General features: G+C 44.0%; 3 protein-coding genes and 1 long non-coding RNA gene across 7 annotated transcripts in view; 1 reads left to right on the forward strand and 3 right to left on the reverse strand.

Moving 5' to 3' along the window:
- The window catches only part of LOC115404960 (uncharacterized), a 7,443-nt gene extending 612 nt beyond the window's left edge, over window positions 1-6,831 (reverse strand). Inside the window, exons 1-3 of one of the 2 annotated variants that reach the window (XR_003933398.1) lie at window positions 6,115-6,825; window positions 3,382-5,039; window positions 1-1,272 (exon numbers count right to left, since the gene is read on the reverse strand). The exon at window positions 1-1,272 is cut by the window's left edge and continues 612 nt beyond it. This is a non-coding gene — a long non-coding RNA (uncharacterized LOC115404960). Of the gene's footprint in view, window positions 1,273-3,381; window positions 5,040-6,114 lie in introns of those variants that run through there. The other variant, XR_003933397.1, reaches the window with a different exon arrangement.
- Window positions 1-9,082, reverse strand: part of LOC115404957 (patr class I histocompatibility antigen, A-5 alpha chain-like) — a 16,522-nt gene extending 7,440 nt beyond the window's left edge. For both annotated transcript variants that reach the window (XR_003933396.1, XM_030114318.1), the window contains exons 1-2: window positions 8,970-9,082; window positions 8,602-8,862 (exon numbers count right to left, since the gene is read on the reverse strand). Coding sequence is in view for 1 of the 2 variants with exons in the window: in XM_030114318.1 (XP_029970178.1) it covers window positions 8,602-8,862; window positions 8,970-9,024 (316 nt within the window). In the remaining variant the exon portion in view is untranslated. The remainder of the gene's footprint in view (window positions 1-8,601; window positions 8,863-8,969) is intronic.
- Window positions 9,083-10,389: 1,307 nt separating this feature from the next.
- Window positions 10,390-14,766, forward strand: sf3a2 (splicing factor 3a, subunit 2). Of its 2 annotated transcripts, none has more exons than XM_030114320.1 (8): window positions 10,390-10,482; window positions 12,032-12,294; window positions 12,377-12,423; window positions 12,565-12,674; window positions 12,757-12,806; window positions 14,043-14,183; window positions 14,257-14,325; window positions 14,420-14,766. In XM_030114320.1, the coding sequence occupies exons 2-8, from the start codon at window positions 12,097-12,099 to the stop codon at window positions 14,687-14,689; spliced, it is 885 nt and encodes a 294-aa protein (XP_029970180.1). In that variant the 5' UTR covers window positions 10,390-10,482; window positions 12,032-12,096; the 3' UTR covers window positions 14,690-14,766. The 2 variants fall into 2 exon arrangements, with proteins under 2 accessions (XP_029970180.1, XP_029970179.1); XM_030114319.1 differs by lacking the exon at window positions 10,390-10,482 and adding an exon at window positions 11,104-11,153.
- Window positions 14,767-15,071: 305 nt separating this feature from the next.
- Window positions 15,072-18,151, reverse strand: LOC115404959 (uncharacterized). Its single transcript, XM_030114322.1, has 9 exons — window positions 18,058-18,151; window positions 17,553-17,650; window positions 17,198-17,386; window positions 16,584-16,612; window positions 16,194-16,254; window positions 15,678-15,812; window positions 15,508-15,608; window positions 15,355-15,439; window positions 15,072-15,260 (listed from the first exon to the last, which is right to left on the reverse strand). Exons 2-9 carry the CDS (start codon window positions 17,641-17,643, stop codon window positions 15,253-15,255), a joined length of 699 nt encoding a protein of 232 aa, XP_029970182.1. The 5' UTR covers window positions 17,644-17,650; window positions 18,058-18,151; the 3' UTR covers window positions 15,072-15,252.
- Between the last annotated feature and the right edge of the window lie 235 nt (window positions 18,152-18,386).

The raw sequence follows: 18,386 nt of genomic DNA on the forward strand, positions 1-18,386 counted from the left end.
CGTTCGCTCCCTGCTGAGAGGAGCTCAGCTCTCAGTCTGAGGCTCTGATGAGACTCTGAACAGGAAACTCAGAAACCCTCAGGATCACTGATCAATACGCTCAATAAGAACCAGAGGAACATTTCAACCTGAGTGTCTTTAGAATTCATCTCTCTCTCAGCTCACGCCTCTCTCTCCATCACCTGCTGCAGTCTGTCCATCATGCTGACAAGTAACAGCAATAAGATTTAAAAACAGAATTATATCAGGACATTCTCTGATAACAGGCTGGAGTGTGACTGTCACTGCGGTCCAGCCAGACTACACTTCTGAACACGCAGTCAAGCCAGCCGCACCTTGATCAGCGGTGTGCAAACACACTGAGCATGACGGTAACACCATGAAGACTTCAAAGATTTCAAAATAAAAGTCAAGCAGCACCGAAGACAACTGACTTCATTTAAATAAAGTAACAGACCACAGATCTACAGCACTGCTGAAGAGAGGAAACTGAACAGGAAGTAAACCAGTGGATGCTTCATCAATACTGATGCTCTGTAATGTTGGTAGAAATAGAAATATTGATAATGATGATGGTTAACACACAGGGAGGTGTGTGAACCTGCCACTGCAGCCCTGTGATACACCAGAGATTCAGAGACTACAGGTCAAATCACCCGGGAGGAAAACACCCAAATATTACTCCTGGACTGACTGTGTCAAATACTACAGGAACAAATACTGTGAAGATTAATTCCTGGGTACTTTTACACTAATTTATGGTCAAAATCCCTGAGAGATATTAAAAAAACAACAACAACAAATATTCAGCTGAATTTAAAGTGCAGTAAAACCAATATTTTTCATGAGCTCGTCCTGCTGGACCGAGTCTGATGGTGTTACTGTAATGCTCAGTGTATCTGCACACCGCTAAGCAACGTGTGGCTGGCTTGACCGCAGTGAGGGGTGTGTGTGTGTGTGTGTGTGTGTGTGTGTGTGTGTGTGTGTGTGTGTGTGTGTGTGTTGCTCCTCCAGCCCGTCACGTCGTCCTCTGCGTCTGGCCCCAGAGTCCAGACTGACAGATCCTGCTCAGAGTCTCATCAGAGCCTCAGACTGAGAGCTGAGCTCCTCTCAGCAGGGAGCGAACGCCAAGCAGCAATCCTGCTATCAGGGATCTACTACTCACCCTGCACAGGAAGCCCCGCCCACAGGCATTTGATTGACAGCTCAGTACATCAACAAAAGCAACACGGAAAAGCGAAGACAAAGTTAATTTATTTATGTTTATATTTACTAGGGGTGTCCTCAGATAATCGACGATTCGACAATTCGTTGGAAGGGGCCTGATTGGACGGCCAATCACACAGTCGAAGCATCGAAAAAATGTGGTTATTAAACGAGGACCATTCCATTCCAGCTGTATGGGGGTGCTGAATGACTGATTTTACATAGAATTGCTTGTTTTTTTTCAAAATAAACATGATATAAAGCCTATTTGATATACATGTTAGCCTATCAAATATACTGTGGAAAAATGTACTTGTAGTTTTATTCAATATTCTATCTATTTAGTGTCTGTGAATGAACCACCATGGTGAGTGGCACAATCCCATTTTGCACAGAGCTCCGTCACAGAGCAGCATCTCGGTGGTGATTTGGCTGAACTTTAAAAGTCTTACAATGTCGGAAAAAAAAATAGAACTTCAGACCAAGTCAAAGATGATCCAAAAATAAGTCAAATGCAGATTGTGTCCTTTCATATCACTCCACAACAACATGGCTTTCCACATTAAACGGGTCAGTAGCCAGATCATTGGGCTAATAAAAGACGGTTCTGTTACTCAATTCTCATTTTTAATGCTGACTTTTATTTCCTCTGATTGTAATATTTTAGGATATTATTATTTTAATTTATCTAAAAGGCTAATTCTATTTAATTTAGTGTTTGTTTTTGCATGGATGCTGCGCTGAAACGGACCGACACAGTGCAATTAAGCCTTTCATTTAATTTGAGCAGATAATGTGAGAAATTGTTTAGCCAAAAAATGTGAGCTTATCTGCAGAGATTGTAGATATAAATAAATAACATGCTTTAGCCCGACTGTTAGAAGAAGGTTTGGTTCTGGTCATTTGAACTGTACTTCATTTGTTTGATGTTTAGAGTCACCGACACTTTGTTCCAGTCTGTGTTTCAGTGTGGAGGAAAAAAATAAGTGTTGTTTTACCTGCCTGCGCTGTTTTTTTTTTTTTTTTTTTTCCAATTTCAATTTTTTATAATTATTAGTGCAATCAGGGCCGGCTGTAGGCATAGGCGCCCCGATGCCCCGTGACGCCCCGTGTTAATTTTGACATGAATTTTTCATTTCATTTTAGTTTTAGTCACTCACCAAAGAATTGATTTAGTTAAAGTCACATTTTAGTTTTTTAGTTTTGTTTTGTTTTAGTTAGAATTTAGTCTGTGGAAATTAGTTCTAGTTTTAGTCTTAATTTTAGGCTTGATGAAATTTGACAGTTTTGTGGTACTGTAGTAAATTAGATCGATCGATAGATAGATAGACAGATAGATAACTTTATTGTCTCAGTAGGAAATTTGTCTTGGGCAAAGTGCAAAGTGCTACATCAACATACAAATACACATCAAAACAACACAACATAAAACCACAGCAGCAGAAGTGCAAAAGGATACATGTCACGGTTGTAAAAACTCCACTGTAAGCATATCTTTAATTATGTTTAGATATTTAAATTTAGAATGCATCACATAACTCTTGTATCATAAATATGAAAATCTATGGCTTGTTGGAAAAAATTTAAATATATGAACTTCAGATTCTTTCTGTAAATTCTTGCAACAAATGACAGCCTGCAAGAAAAAAAGCTCCAATCATAACGACCAGCAGGTGGCGGTAATGCAGCCAACGGGATGCAAGCTGCCAACATCACAGAAGAAGAAGAAGAAGCGAAGTGCTGCTGCGGTGCTGCGTCTCCGTATCGGAGACAGAACGGAGCCGGACCGGAGTCAGTGAGCCCGGCGTGAGGACGGTTGTAATAACCCAGCTTGTCCGGCGGCCAGCGGCAGCTTTTTCGTCACATTTTTACTCGTCAGTTCATGATGTTCAGAGATTTTGTTTTAGTTTTTGTTTTCATTACTTATTAAATTTATGTTCTCGTTACAAATTAGTCACGGAATAATGGGTCGTCAAAGAATAGTTTTCGTTTAAGTTTTTGTTGACAAAATTAACACTGCGTGACGCCCCGTGTAGGCACGCTCCGCAGCCGCCCCCGCTCCCCCCGCTCCGCTAAACAAGATGATAGATTCGACTATCAGTCGACTATTGGCAGGATCGGACAAATCAGATTCGACTATGGAAATTCTTAGTCGGGGACACCTCTAATATTTACCCAGATTTATGTTTACTGACTCTTTTACTTATTTCTATTGCTTTTCACAATTTTGTTCCCTCATTTTTTTTTTTTTTTTACAAATTTAATAGTTGCTATTATTCGTTTATATATTTACAAAATTCATTTCCTAATTATTTTTTTTTTTAGATTTCCATTTTATTATCGTACTGCTGTGACTCATCGCCTCATGGTTAAAATCTTTATGTAACAACTCAACGTTAGACCATAACAACAGATTTTTAAAAAGCTAGCTAAACTTTAAGCTAGTGTATTTTACAGCTAGCTAAACTTTAAGCTAGTTTATTTTACAGCTAGCTAAACTTTAAGCTAGTTTATGTTAAAGCTAGCTAAACTTTAAGCTAGGTATTGTGAAGCTAGCTAAACCTTAAGCTAGTTTATTTTACAGCTAGCTAAACTTTAAGCAAGTTTATTTTACAGCTAGCTAAACTTTAAGCTAGTTGATTTTACAGCTAGCTAAACTTTAAGCTAGTTGATTTTACAGCTAGCTAAACTTTAAGCTAGTTTATGTTAAAGCTAGCTAAACTTTAAGCTAGGTATTTTGAAGCTAGCTAAACCTTAAGCTAGTTTATTTTGCAGCTGGCTAAACTTTAATCTAGTTTATATTAAAGCTAGCTAAACTTTAAGCTAGTTTATTTTACAGCCAGATAAACTTTAAGCTAGTTATTTTGAAGCTAGCTAAACTTTAAGCTAGTTGATTTTACAGCTAGCTAAACTTTAAGCTAGTTGATTTTACAGCTAGCTAAACTTTAAGCTAGTTTATGTTAAAGCTAGCTAAACTTTAAGCTAGGTATTTTGAAGCTAGCTAAACCTTAAGCTAGTTTATTTTGCAGCTGGCTAAACTTTAATCTAGTTTATATTAAAGCTAGCTAAACTTTAAGCTAGTTTATTTTACAGCCAGTTAAACTTTAAGCTAGTTATTTTGCAGCTAGCTAAACTTTAATCTAGTTTATATTAAAGCTAGCTAAACTTTAAGCTAGTTTATTTTACAGCCAGTTAAACTTTAAGCTAGTTATTTTGAAGCTAGCTAAACTTTAAGCTAGTTTATTTTACAGCTAGCTAAATTGTAAGCTAGTTTAATTTAAATCTAGCTACACTTTAAGCTAATTCATTTGAAAGCTAGCTAAACTTTATGCTAGTTTTTTTTAAGCTAGTGAAACTTTAAGCGAGTTTATTTTACAGCTAGCTACACTTTAAGCTAATTCATTTTAAAAGCTAGCTAAACTTTAAGCTAGTTTATGTTAAAGCTAGCTAAATTGTAAGCTAGTTTAATTTAAATCTAGCTAAACTTTAAGCAAGCTTATTTTAGAGCTAGGTAAACTTTAAGCTAGTTATTTTAAAGCTAGCTAAACTTTAAGCTAGGTTATTTTACAGCTAGCTAAACTTAAACTAGTTCATATTAAAGCTAGCTAAACTTTAAGCTACTTATTTTGAAGCTAGCTAAACTTTAAGCTAATTCACTTTACAGTTAGCTAAACTTTAAGCGAGCTTATTTTAGAGCTAGGTAAACTTTAAGCTAGTTATTTTAAAGCTAGCTAAACTTTAAGCTAGGTTATTTTACAGCTGGCTAAACTTTAAGCTAGTTTATATTAACGCTAGCTAAACTTTAAGCTAGTTTATTTTACAGCTAGCTAAACCTTAAGCTAGTTTATTTTAAAGGCTAGCTAAACTTTAAGCTAATCCACTTTACAGTTAGCTAAACTTTAAGCGAGCTTATTTTAGAGCTAGCTACACTTTAAGCTAGTTATTTTGAAGCTAGTTAAACTTTAAGCTGGTTTTTTTTACAGCTAGCTAAACTTTAAGCTAATTCATTTTAAAAGCCAGCTAAACTTTTAGCTAGTTTATGTTAAAGCTAGTTTATTTAAATCTAGCTAAACTTTAAGCTAAATCACTTTGCAGTTAGCTAAACTTTAAGCTAGTTTTTTTTAAGCTAGCGAAACTTTAAGCGAGTTTATTTTACAGCTAGCTACACTTTAAGCTAGTTATTTTGAAGCTAGTTAAACTTTAAGCTGGTTTTTTTTACAGCTAGCTAAACTTTAAGCTAATTCATTTTAAAAGCCAGCTAAACTTTTAGCTAGTTTATGTTAAAGCTAGTTTATTTAAATCTAGCTAAACTTTAAGCTAAATCACTTTGCAGTTAGCTAAACTTTAAGCGAGCTTATTTTAGAGCTAGGTAAACTTTAAGCTAGCTATTTTACAGTTAGCTAAACTTTAAGCTAGTTTATATTAAAGCTAGCTAAACTTTAAGCTAGTTATTTTGAAGCTAGCTAAACTTTAAGCTAGATTATTTCACAGCTAGCTAAACTTTAAGCTATTTATGTTACAGCTAGCTAAACTTTAAGCTAGTTTTTTTTAAGCTAGCGAAACTTTAAGCGAGTTTATTTTACAGCTAGCTACACTTTAAGCTAGTTATTTTGAAGCTAGTTAAACTTTAAGCTGGTTTTTTTTACAGCTAGCTAAACTTTAAGCTAATTCATTTTAAAAGCCAGCTAAACTTTTAGCTAGTTTATGTTAAAGCTCGCTAAATTGTAAGCTAGTTTACTTTAAATCTAGCTAAACTTCAAGCTAATTCACTTTACATTTAGCTAAACTTTAAGCAAACTTATTTTAGCTAAACTTTAAGCTAGGTCATTTTATAGCTAGCTAAACTTTAAGCTAGTTCATATTAAAGCTAGGTAAACTTTAAGCTAGTTATTTTGAAGCTAGCTAAACTTTAAGCTAGTTTATATTAAAGCTAGCTTAACTTTAAGCTAGTTTATTTTGCAGCTAGCTAAAATTTAAGCTATTTATGTTACAGCTAGCTAAGCTTTAAGATAGTTATTTTAAAGCAAGCTAAACTTGAAGCTAGCTAAATTTTAAGCGAGTTTATTTTACAGCTAGCTAAACTTTGAGCTAGTTTATTTTGTAGCTAGCTAAACTTTAAGCTAGTTTATATTAAAGCTAGCTAAACTTTAAACTAGTTTATTTTAAAGCTAGCTAAACTTTAAGCTAGTTTATTTTACAGCTAGCTACACTTTAACGTAGTTATTTTGAAGCTAGCTAAACTTTAAGCTAGTTTGTTTTACAGCTAGCTAAACTTTAAGCTAGTTTATATTAAAGTTACCTAAACTTTAAGCTAGTTATTATTAAAGCTAGTTAAACTTGAAGCTAGATTATTTTACAGCTAGCTAAATTTTAAGCTATTTATTTTACAGCTCGCTAAACTTGAAGATTGTTTATGTTAAAGCTAACTAAACTTGAAGTAGTTGATTTTAGAGCTAGTTAAACTTTAAGCTAATTTGTTTTAAAGGTAGCTAAACCATAAAGGCGCTACCCGTGATTTTAATTTAACCAGGATGAGAAAAATGCTTTTGACATCAAGTTCATGCTACATTTCTGTGAGAAAAAAAAATCACACATTGATCAGCGTATTTTGGATATCTGGCCAAAGCGCTGCCTGAGGATTCAGCGTGACGACCTCTCTGCTCCAGTCAGCAGCAGCAGGGGGGCGGGGCGGGGGCGGGGCGGGGGCGGAGCCAACATGACAAATTCATTTCTGCAGCTCCTTTCTGCATTGAACATGTAGCGACAAGCTAACATCTGGTTTACCTGAGACGAAGCGGCCATTTATTTTGAACTAAAAAGAGTCAAAGTGGCTTCTGCTGTTTCCTCTGGAAGATTGTGCACGCATACAGGATGTGCATGTAGCGTTGTGCACGCTGAGCGGGAGCAGAGGAGGGGGGATTGGGAGGGTTTTCTCAATGTGAGGAACCAATCAGAGAGCTTGGGGGCGGAGCCAACATTTCAAACTGAAGTCAGAGCTCAGAATCACGGATAGTTTATGTTAAAGGCAGCTCAACATTATGACAGTTCATTCTAAACTTAGGTAAACTTTGAACTAGTTATTTGAAAGCTAAACTCTGAGGTGGTTTATTTTAAAGCTAGCTAGACTTTAAGCTGGTTGTTTTTAAAGCTAGCTGCATTTAATGTGAATTTAAGCTGTGGAGACTGTTGAGATTTAATAAGATGAACTGAAGTAGTGATCAGACAGAAGGACTGTGTTCTGTCTGGATGATCCTGACCGTCTGCATCTCTGCTCTGATCAGGACTGAAGCTCAGGATGAGAGAAACAGTCTTTCTCCTGCAGACAGCTGATGTAGCCTGGTAAACCAGCCCCCCCACTCCTCATCCATTTGGATTTTGGAGCTGGTCTCAGTCTGGGTCGGAGCCCATAGAAGGGGGTTTCACTCAGTCTGAAACGGCCGAGCCAATCAGCGTTGCCGCTTTTTGTTTTCAAATTTTTTTGGCACATTCTGGTGGCTAAACCGGAAGTGACGCCATCACTGCACGTAGCGGAGATGACGGACTTTAACTTTACCCATCGTCTGAAAGCTGCAGTAGAGAAGCTAGAGCTAATGAGCTAAAGCTAACCCTGAGAGAAGCTAACGCATGTTGATGACGTATTGTTGTAAAGCTCTGATTGGCTGAAGTACCTGTCAGTCAGAGGAGTAACCGACGCCCCCTGCTGGAGGTTTCTATGGGCTCCTGTCCAGACTGAGCCCAGCTCCAAATCCAGATGTGGATGAGGAGTGGGGGGGAACCAGACCGGTTCACCAGGCTACAGCTGAGGACTGCAGCCAGACATCTGCTCTGTCATTTATTTCATGGAGATTTGATTTAAAGTGAACAACAGAGAAAGTTTTGGTTTGTTTCAATAAATTGTGGAACTTTGGGAATAAGGAAAAATCTCTGGGAGAGCAGAGATTAGGATCTGAGAGTAAAACCTCCTCAGTGACTCTTCCTGATGTTTTATTTGGACTTTAAGACAGAAAGAGTCACTGGACAGTTTATTCTCTATCAGGGTTTGATCTTCTATTTCAGAGAATAAACTCTACAGAGGAAAAAGTGTTTTATTCTATAACATCTGATCTTCACTCATCTTTATTCTTTCATGAAACCAAACTGATCTGAAATTAAATGTTAAAAACTGTTTCTGTTCATTTTAATCTTACAGTCTATAGTGGTGATATTTATTAAACTTCTTTTAATCATCTGAACTAAAATAAAGAATGACAGAGAAAAACATTTAACTCAGGACTCACTTTTTAGAAACATCTGTAGACTCTGTGTGTGTGTGTGTGTGTGTGTGTGTGTGTGTGTGTGTGTGTGTGTGTGTGTGTGTGTGTGTGTGTGTGCGTGCGTGTGTGTGTGTGTGCTCACCTCCAGTCTGGTTGAAGTACCCCTTCACGTTTTCAACGTTGGCTTTGTAGGTCTGCTCAGTACCAATGAAGAGCTGAGTCTCCCTCTCCCAGTACTCTGGTCCTTCACTCTCCTCGATCCACTGCTGTTTAGGAATCGTTCTCCTGATCTCACTGTCATAGTAGACGAAGTTTTCTCCATTGACCAAACCTACAGTGACAAACTGAGGAAAGCCCTGGATTCCTGAAGACGATGAGTAGAAGTACTGGAGAGAATGAAGGGCTGGAAGAGAAGAGTAGAACAACCTGATCAGGAGGAGAAGCTTCCAGATGTGGCCGGTAACATCTGGAGCAGCTGTGGAGCAGCGGTGGAGCAGCTGTGCAGCGTACCTGGAGCGGCGCTGGGGATTCCCAGGAGGAAGAGGAGCGGGATGAAGAGCAGCATGCTGACCTGACCTGTCCTCACTCTGAACTGAAACTCTGAGCTGAAGGAGGAAGAGAAAACAGCGGGAGAGGAGGAGGAGGAGCTGCTCTCAGCCAATCACAATTCACCATGACTGTTGCTGGGCAGAAGTCAGTCACACAGGTTGTGAGGAAGAGAAAGTAAAGAAGAAACAGAGTTTCAGCAGAAACTGGAGTCGATTCTTTTCTCATGATGATTTTATTATCAGGATTCTTTTATCTTCTCTTGTTGCTTTCTCTCTCTCTCAGTTCCACCACTCAAACTTCACAAGTGTCTCTGTTTCCACATGGTCCTCATCCTGATGTGACTGACTGACCTCCTCTAGATCCAGTATTGATCCAGTACTGATCCAGTATTGATCCAGTACTGATCCAGTATTGATCCCGTATTGATCCCGTATTGATCCAGTATTGATGCAGTATTGAACCAGCTGAGGCTGTTTCCACTGAGCTGCTGCTTCATGGAGAAACATGAAGCTGAAGCTTCATCTGACTCTGAGTCTCAGCAGCTTTTATTTTCACTCTGGAGCACACACACTCTTATTTTCTCTATCTCTCTCTCTCTCTCACACACACACACACACACACACACACACACACACACACACACACACACACACACGCACACACACACACACACACACACACACACACACACACACTTGTACAGCTATATGTTGTGAGGACATTCATTGACATAATGCATTTCCTAGCCCCTCACCCTAACTGTCAAAAATTAATGCCTAACCCTAACCCATACCCTAAACCTAATCTAAACCTCACTGTAACCCTAAAACAAAAATCAAGTCTTAACCCTCAAAAAGGCCAAAAAAGGTCCGTCGAATAGTGAGGACCGGCAAAAATGTCCTCACTTTCTGAAAATTGTCCTCACTCAAAAACCCAATGTCCTCACAACATATAGCTGTACAAGTACACACACACACACACACACACACACACACACACACACACACACACACACACACACACACACACACACACACACACACACACACACACACACACAGTTTGAGGATTCAATTTATATTGAATTTATATTCTATTTAAAATTCAGCAATATTTGTGATCATGTGATGTTTCTTTAAATCTTCCTCTGCTCTCTTTCCAGATTAGTTGTCAAAATGTTTAGAAACTAAAAACGGTTTTATTTGTTGTAAAATAATAATAATAAAAAAAATCCAGAAAATGAAGGCAGTTCGGCGGCCGCCATGTTGGGTTTATGGAGTGGGTGTGGCTCTGAAGCCCTGGTGGCGCGTGAGCAGCGGAAAGCACCGATGTTTCTGATTAAATAGTTTCACTGTTAACTGGTGACTGACTCTCTGGAGCTGCCGTGAAGGTTAAAACCAGACAGAAGCCCTTTCTGTCCTGTTGAGCGCCGATCAACTGCATTTATGAAGAAATGTCACAATGCCAGACCTGAGTGAGTCTTATTTTAACTTCTGCTGGTTCGAGCAGCAAGTCGGTCACCAGTCAGCCTGGGAACCAGCTGATCTGAAACACCAGGCTCGACTGTCCTGCTGTCACAACACCCTGAGGGAGCGAGGGGCCGGCAAACCCCCCCATCCTCCAAAACAAAACAACCAACACACAAACCGGGTAACTGCGGGAAATAACAGTTAGAGTAGAACTTCATCTAAATGTGGATAAAAGCGACGTTCTGAAAGGACCAGTCAGTCATCCAGGAGAAGACTGTCAGTCAAGTAGCCACGCCCCCTCTTTATGAAATCTCTTCAAATCCAACACTAACTTATTATCAGATTAACCATCTGCTCTCTGTTCTCTACTATTAAAACTAAGAAGAAAAATCCTGAGCAGTTTTTGACACTTCAGGTAGACTTCAGTTACGGTTTAGAACTGAATAAAACAAATATTAGTGCTTATAAATCTATTTATTGATTCTGCCTTCTTCCTTTTATATCTTTTCGTATTTTATCCTGCCTTTTAAGACGGTTGTCTTTACCCCGAAAGAGACAAAATTGTACAAAAATTACATTTTTAATCAATTAAAAAAACCCACAGTTCATCCGGAAGATATTGTTAACTTCCGGGATAGTGCGCATGCGCGGAGAGTTCTCAAGTCCCGTTGTGTCGGTAAGGTTTTCCTTTTTTCAAACTTTTGTCTTCATCAACATATTAAATCTGTGTATCGGTAGTTTCTTCGGTTACCTGTCGGCGGTCTGTTCTGATGACTCTGACGTCTCCGTTAAAAATGACTTTTATCGACCGTTTCTTCTCATTCGTTCCCCACAGTTAGCTTAGCTGTTAGCATCGTCATCAGTCCACCATGCTGGAGCTACATTCCCCTCAGAGAGATTCTCTCTAACTTTAACTTTCCGTTCTGAAGCCTCACGGTAACCACCGCTGGACGGGAGTTTTCATCCTCTCTGAAGATTGATTCAAGATCGTTTATTATCAGCTGCTAACATGGTTAGCTTAGCTGCTAACATGCTAAAGCTACATGCTAACGCTCCAGGGAGAGTCTGAAGTTTCCTGTTTTTCAGCCACACGTGAACACATCAGTCACCTCTGGACAGATGTTTTATCCTTAGTTTACTGTTTCAAAGCTTCGTTTCTGGTTTCTTTGTTTAAAATCTGGTTAAAGTCAACAGATGAGTGAATATAAAACGTTAAATGAGCAGTTACACTGCAGCGAGATAAACATGAACCTGTGATCAGATCAGAGGATTCAGCTTCACAGTGAGGACAACCGTAAGAACTGCTGTTAGTCACAATAATGAGACGGAAAGTTTGAGTTAAATTGAAAGTGAGAGAAGAATTCCAGCGTGAATGTTGTGTTTAAAGCTGTTTTGTGCTGAATCATCTAAACTCAGCAGCATCAGTCCAGACCTGCTGTCTTTAACTCTTATTGATCGTCTCTGAAGTCTGATCAGGTGTTTCCAAACTGTTGATCATTTTGTCCTCTTCAAAGAGAAACAATGTTTTACGTCTTCGTCTCGTGTCTCTCACAGTTGGCAGGTCGTCCAGCCTGTCCAGATTGTCCAGCCTGTCCTGATCCGCCCTGTCCCGCAGTAAGATGGACTTCCAGCACCGAGCCGGGGGGAAGACGGGGAGCGGCGGCGTGGCGTCCGCCTCCGAGAGCAACCGCGACCGGAGGGAGCGCCTGCGCCAGCTGGCCCTGGAGACCATCGACATCAACAAAGACCCCTACTTCATGAAGAACCACCTGGGCTCCTACGAGTGCAAGCTGTGTCTGACGCTGCACAACAACGAGGTGAGGGGGTCAGGGGTCAGGGGGCGGAGCCTGTGTCAGCTGACCTGCCTTCACTCACCTGCTTCTCTCTCTTACTGTTAAGGGGAGCTACCTCGCTCACACCCAGGGCAAGAAGCACCAGACCAACCTGTGAGTCCTGCTGCTGGAGTGTGTGTGTGTGTGTGTGTGTGTGTGTGTGTGTGTGTGTGTGTGTGTGTGTGTGTGTGTGTGTGTGTGTGTGTGTGTGTGTGTGTGTTTCAGAGTGTGTGTTACAGTGTGTGTGTGTTTCAGAGCTCGTCGAGCAGCCAAAGAGGCTAAAGAAGCCCCGGCCCAGCCCGCTCCAGCCAAGGTCAAAGTGGAGGTCAAGAAGTTTGTGAAAATCGGCCGGCCGGGATACAAAGGTACGGCCGGTGTGTGTGTTCAGCTCTCTCACACACCTGAGGGAAGCTCTGGCGTCTGATTGGCTGCTTGGTGTGTGTGCAGTGACCAAGCAGAGGGACCCGGAGACCGGACAGCAGTCTCTACTCTTCCAGGTCAGACACACACACACACACACTCACACACACACACACACACACCAAACACAGTCAGTAGGATTAAAACATTTCTCGTGTTGAATGTGTTTTGGCCACCGGAGCGCTCGTTTCCACCACACATGAAGATTTTCTGTTGGAAATATGCACAATCGTCGGCCCGGCCCGTTTTGGAGCCGATTGTCGGAACAAAATCTATCTTAACACACCACAGACATGAAGATACTCTGATAGGAGGAGCGTTTCAGAGCAAAGACAATCAGCCATTGTCCACGCGAGGTCGAGACGAGGCGGAATCAGGACCAAACCAGCCTGGTTCTCTTCATGTGAGGCGGCTTTAGATGGTTAATGATCCAGGAATACTTTATGAAAACGAGTCAGGCTCTGCAAGAGTGTTGCTTTAATTCAGCTATAAGTGAAAGAGAGAGAGAAAATAATGTAAATACCTGAGAGAGCGTTCAGGTGTGTCTCATCAGCAGCTTAAAGCGACACTAAGGAACTTTCAGTTTTCGTTGATTTTGGCGGCTCCAGTGGACAAAAGTGGTTTTTTTGCCCAAAGGAATACTACAGTTCCCATGAGGCCTAGCGCGTGGCGTGGTAAAATGCTGCTCCCGGTGGCGTGCTGTCGGACTGAACTCGCCTTCATTTAGTGGAAGTGACGCATGCCGTAAAGCAGTCTGCACATGTGGAGTGTTTCAGTGAGCAGGGTTCCTCCCACCCTCCTCACAGCTGCTCAGTCCAAGTGAAGCAACACTGACGCCCTCAGGCTGACAGAGGGTCATTCAGCTGCTGTAAGTCGATGCATCGTCACAAAAGATATTAAAATGTTTTATTAAGGTTGAAAAGTTCCTAAGTGTCACTTTATCAACACAACAACAGAACAGATTGCTGTTCTCAGGCCGTTCTCGGGGGTCAGAGGTTACTGGGGAGCAACAGTCAGTCACACACAGTCTCTTTAACTACTACACACACACACACACACACACACACACACACACACACACACACACACGTGGTGAGGCTTGTGTGGTCTCCATGGTAACAGTGTTTGTTGTGGTTTGCAGACTGAAAGACACCGTTTTAAATATGACAGCAGAAAAGAGACGAGCCAAGAGAAAGAGCACTGTTCTCACTGTACTGAAGAACCCTTCAGTTCTACAGTCTGGAAGTTTTATTCTCCGATCCCATGATGCACTTCTCCTGAGGCTCATCTGCCCCCCCTCCTCTGCCCCCCAGATCGACTACCCCGAGGTGGCGGAGGGAATCGGACCGCGGCACCGCTTCATGTCGGCCTACGAGCAGCGCATCGAGCCGCCGGACCGCCGCTGGCAGTACCTGCTGATGGCGGCCGAGCCCTACGAGACCATCGCCTTCAAGGTAAGAGCGGCGGAGAGGTGACCCCACCACCCCCCAGGAGGCGTCTGCTGTTCTCACTATGCTGTGGTTTCAGGTTCCCAGCAGAGAGATCGACAAGGCGGAGAACCGCTTCTGGACCCACTGGAACCGAGAGACCAAGCAGGTGGGTGGAGGGGAGGGGAGAGGGGGGGGTGGGGGGGGGGGTAGTGACTCGGCTGTTCTCTGCTTCACCCCCCCTCCCTCCTCTCTCTCCTCAGTTCTTCCTGCAGTTCCACTTCAAGATGGAGAAGGCCCTGCCCCCGCCCGGTGGCCCGCCCCCCCCTGTCGGGATCAAGCGCCCCCCCCCTCTCATCGCTGGAGTGGGCCCCCGCCCCCCCAGCGACGGCCTGCCCCCTCCCCCGCCCGGCGGAATGCCCCCCCTGCCCCCGGGGGCCCCCGGAGCCCCCCAGATGCCCCACCAGATGGCCCTGCCCCCCATGCCCATGAGGCCCCCCCCTCCAGAGGGGCTGGCCATGCCCAGCAACTGAACTCACCTTCACCTCTTTTTTACTTCCTGGATCCAGAACTTGACCTTTAACCTTGTCTTTTGTAATTAAACAGTGAAGAAAAAAAACTCTGCTCTATCTGCTTTAGCGTGTCTGCAGCTCCACCTGCTGGTGGAAGTGAGAATCACACCCAGCCAGCACCCAGCGTCACCACAGGCTTTATTCTGCTGAATTCAGGGAGCTGTTTGAATCAAACATGTCAGAACAGACCACTCCTCCCTCAAGACGTCCTCATCCACAGGGAGAACATGAGAACCCGGTCCAGGAGGACCTGCTGCTGTGAGGCTGGAGAGCAAACCACTGCTCCACTGCAGCCCCGGTCCGATTCCCGTCAGGAAGCAGAAACATCTGAACTCATCCTCTCTGAGTCTTTCTCTGTCTCTGGTTCTTCTTGCTCTTCCTGGGCGCCGTCTCTTCTGCCTCCTCCTCAGGCTGCTCCTCTTCCTCAGGCTCCTGCTCTTCCTCCTCAGGCTCCTCCTCCTCCTCCTCAGGCTCCGCCTCCTTCCTGGCTCTGCGGCCCCTCAGCGCAGCGTCTCTGGGTTTCATCAGCCTCCTGTCGGCCAGCGGTTTGTTCCTCAACCTGCTGGTGGCTCCGGGTTCTCGGCTCGGCCCCGCCCTCCTCCTCCTGACCTCTCTGCCTTCCTCACCTTCATCCTCCTCCTCCTCATCGTCATCTTCATCATCGAGGTCCGGCAGCCACCAGAGCATGACGTCCCACAGAGAGGACTCTGGCTGCAGGAGGGGAGCAGAGGACGGTTTGAGTCCTGGACCCTCTAGACCCCCCCCCCCCCCCGGCGTACCTCCAGGGTGTGTCCTCTGTGTCGTACGGACCCTGAACGCCTCACGGTCAGCCCCGCCTCCTCGTCTTCGTCCTCCGCCGTCCTCTGTCCTCGCAGCGTCTCTGTTGAAGACACCGGGTCAGTCTGGGCTGCTCCTCTGACCTCTGACCTCTGACCTTGGAGGGACTCACCGTTCAGCCGCTGGAACCCGGAGGTCAGGACCAGGATGGAGATGGCCACCAGGAGGCAGCGGTTCAGGGTCACGTTCTCCCAGGGCCGCTCCTCCTGGCTCAGGCTGTGGACGGGAGGGGGCTCCTGCAGAGAGGCTGGGGGGGGCATGACAGGGGTCACCGGGGGGTCACCATGACTCAGCAGTGACCCCGTGTGGGGGTCGTTATGGTCAAGGGGGTGTATGGGAGGTCATGTTAGTTCCTGAGGGGTCATGGGAGGTCATGGCCAGAGAGGTCACACTCAGATCCTGGAGCTCCGCCCTGCAAGGTTCCTGTTTGAGCAGCTCCTGATCCCCGCCCCCCCCCCCCCCGGCTGTACTGCACAGGCCCAGGACCAGAGATTGACCCCCACCGACTGTTTTCATGTTTGACCTCATGACCTCTCAGTGACCCTGACTGAAGGTTCTGCCTCCCTTCATGTGTATCAGAATCATTCTGCTCCTTCAGCTGCTCCAGAACCTGAAGTGTCTCACTCACTGGGTTCTCTGGGTGGAGCCTTCGGTTCTGCTCTCAGCTGCTGATGAAGTGGAGGAACGTCCTGAGAGGAAAACACAACAGAGGAACGTCCTGAGAGGACAAAACAACAGAGGAACGTCCTGAGAGGAAAACACAACAGAGGAACGTCCTGAGAGGAAAACACAACAGAGGAACGTTCTGAGAGGAAAACACAACAGAGGAACGTCCTGAGAGGAAAACACAACAGAGGAACGTCCTGAGAGGAAAACACAACAGAGGAACGTCCTGAGAGGAAAACACAACAGAGGAACATCCTGAGAGGAAAACACAACAGGAACGTTCTGATGGAGCAACAGTTTAACAGAGGAACGCTCTGATAGAGCAGTGGAACCTCAGCAGGTTCAGACTCACCTCTCGGCTCCTCCTGCTGCTCATCATTTCTGAAACAGAGACGTTTGATTCACTGACGGGTTGAAAAGCTTGAATAACTTCAATAATTTATTCTTCATCTGTTTCTGACAAAACATTTCAGTTTTCTCACATCCAGGAAGTTCAGCTCTTCAGTCTCAAGCTTTGTTCACTCGATGTTTTTACCTTCATTAAACCTCACAGGACTGAAATGAATAAGAATAAATGTACTTTACCATTTTATTCTTATTCAAATTTTAATGTTTTACTTCCAGTGAATGAAGAACAATGAAAACATGGATAAACTCTCAGCAGCACCAGACCTTCAGACCCACGTTGAGCTTCTGGTCAGGAAACGGAAGATCTGACTTCATATGGAAGTCAGCTTATAAACTTACATTCATGTGTTAATTGAAGTATTATTCAATCAATATATCTTGATAAGGATTTCTGAATTCCTGGTAGTTTTAAAACATTCTTTTAAAATGTCACACACCCCCTGATTTACCTTTAAATACCATCAGAGGTATGAATGCCTCCATGTGAGAAGCACTGGTCTAAACAACACAGCAGACTCTTTCTAACATTCTGACATGTTCAGATCTAATTTTAACAACCTGAACACTGCAAAGTCCTCGACGCCTGAGGGTCCTGAACCCCTGAAGGTCTCAACCATGGTGGTATGTAATTAGAGCTGCACTGGTCAGGGCGTGAGGAGGAGTATGGACCAGAGGCAGGAGCAGGTCTTGGTCTGTCAGGTGTGTTTCTCCAGGGAGTTTGGAAGAGAAGTGGCGTCTCGTCTCTCCCTGCAGGGGGCAGCAGGTTCAGGATCCTGTTTCACCAGCTGGCAGGTATTTATAGAGCTGGAGCCAGAGGACACTGCTTTCCTATATACAGTGGACGGACACGTATGTGTGTGTGTGTGTGTGTGTGTGTGTGTGTGTGTGTGTGTGTGTGTGTGTGTGTGTCCACCTGGCCTCCGGGTCTGTCTCACAGCTCTCTGGGGAGCAGGATCAGCTGGTGGACTCAGCTCCACCTCCAGCGTCTCGTAACTTTCCTCCATTTCCTCCCTGAAGGAGCAGAAGCAGCTCTGAGCAGAATCACACTCACACACACTCACATTCACACATCACACACACTCACACTCACATCCAAACACACTCACATTCCCACGCCACTCACATTCAAACATCAGTCACATTCACACACCACTCACACGTTCTGCTCTGCCACCTTCCAGCTGTTCAATCAAACCCTGACTGCTGGTGACCTTCACACTGACCATGACCTTCATGCTAACCGTGACCTTGACACTGGCCAGCGCAGCGAGGCCTTTGAGTCTGAGCTGACTGTTCTGATGGACACTGAGCTGCTATAAATAGACGGAGCTCCACTGAGACGAAGAACAGGACAATCTGCTCATAAATAGAGGCTGAGCACCCTCCGACCTCTGACCCCTGCTGGAAGAAGCTCCTACCTGCCTCCTGGTCCAGCGTCCCCCGGGCGGCGGAGACGTCTGTTCCCGTCCAGACGGCAGCGGGACACACACTGGAGTGTGTGACGGCCCGGCACAGCTGGTCCACGGAGAAAAAACAAAAAGGTATCGAGTGTCAGAGAGAGGCGTCGACTGACGGGAGCGGGAAGACTGGAACAAACTGGAACAGGATGAAACAGGATGAAACAGATTGAAAAAGACTCTGAAACAGGGTGAAACTGACTGAAATAGGCTGAAACAGGCTTTGAAACACACTAAAACTGACTGAAACAGGCTGTAAGAGGATGAAACACTGAAACAGACTGAAATGG

Source organism: Salarias fasciatus, chromosome 18, assembly GCF_902148845.1.
Source record: "Salarias fasciatus chromosome 18, fSalaFa1.1, whole genome shotgun sequence".
In the NCBI taxonomy this organism is placed as follows: Eukaryota; Metazoa; Chordata; class Actinopteri; order Blenniiformes; family Blenniidae; genus Salarias; species Salarias fasciatus.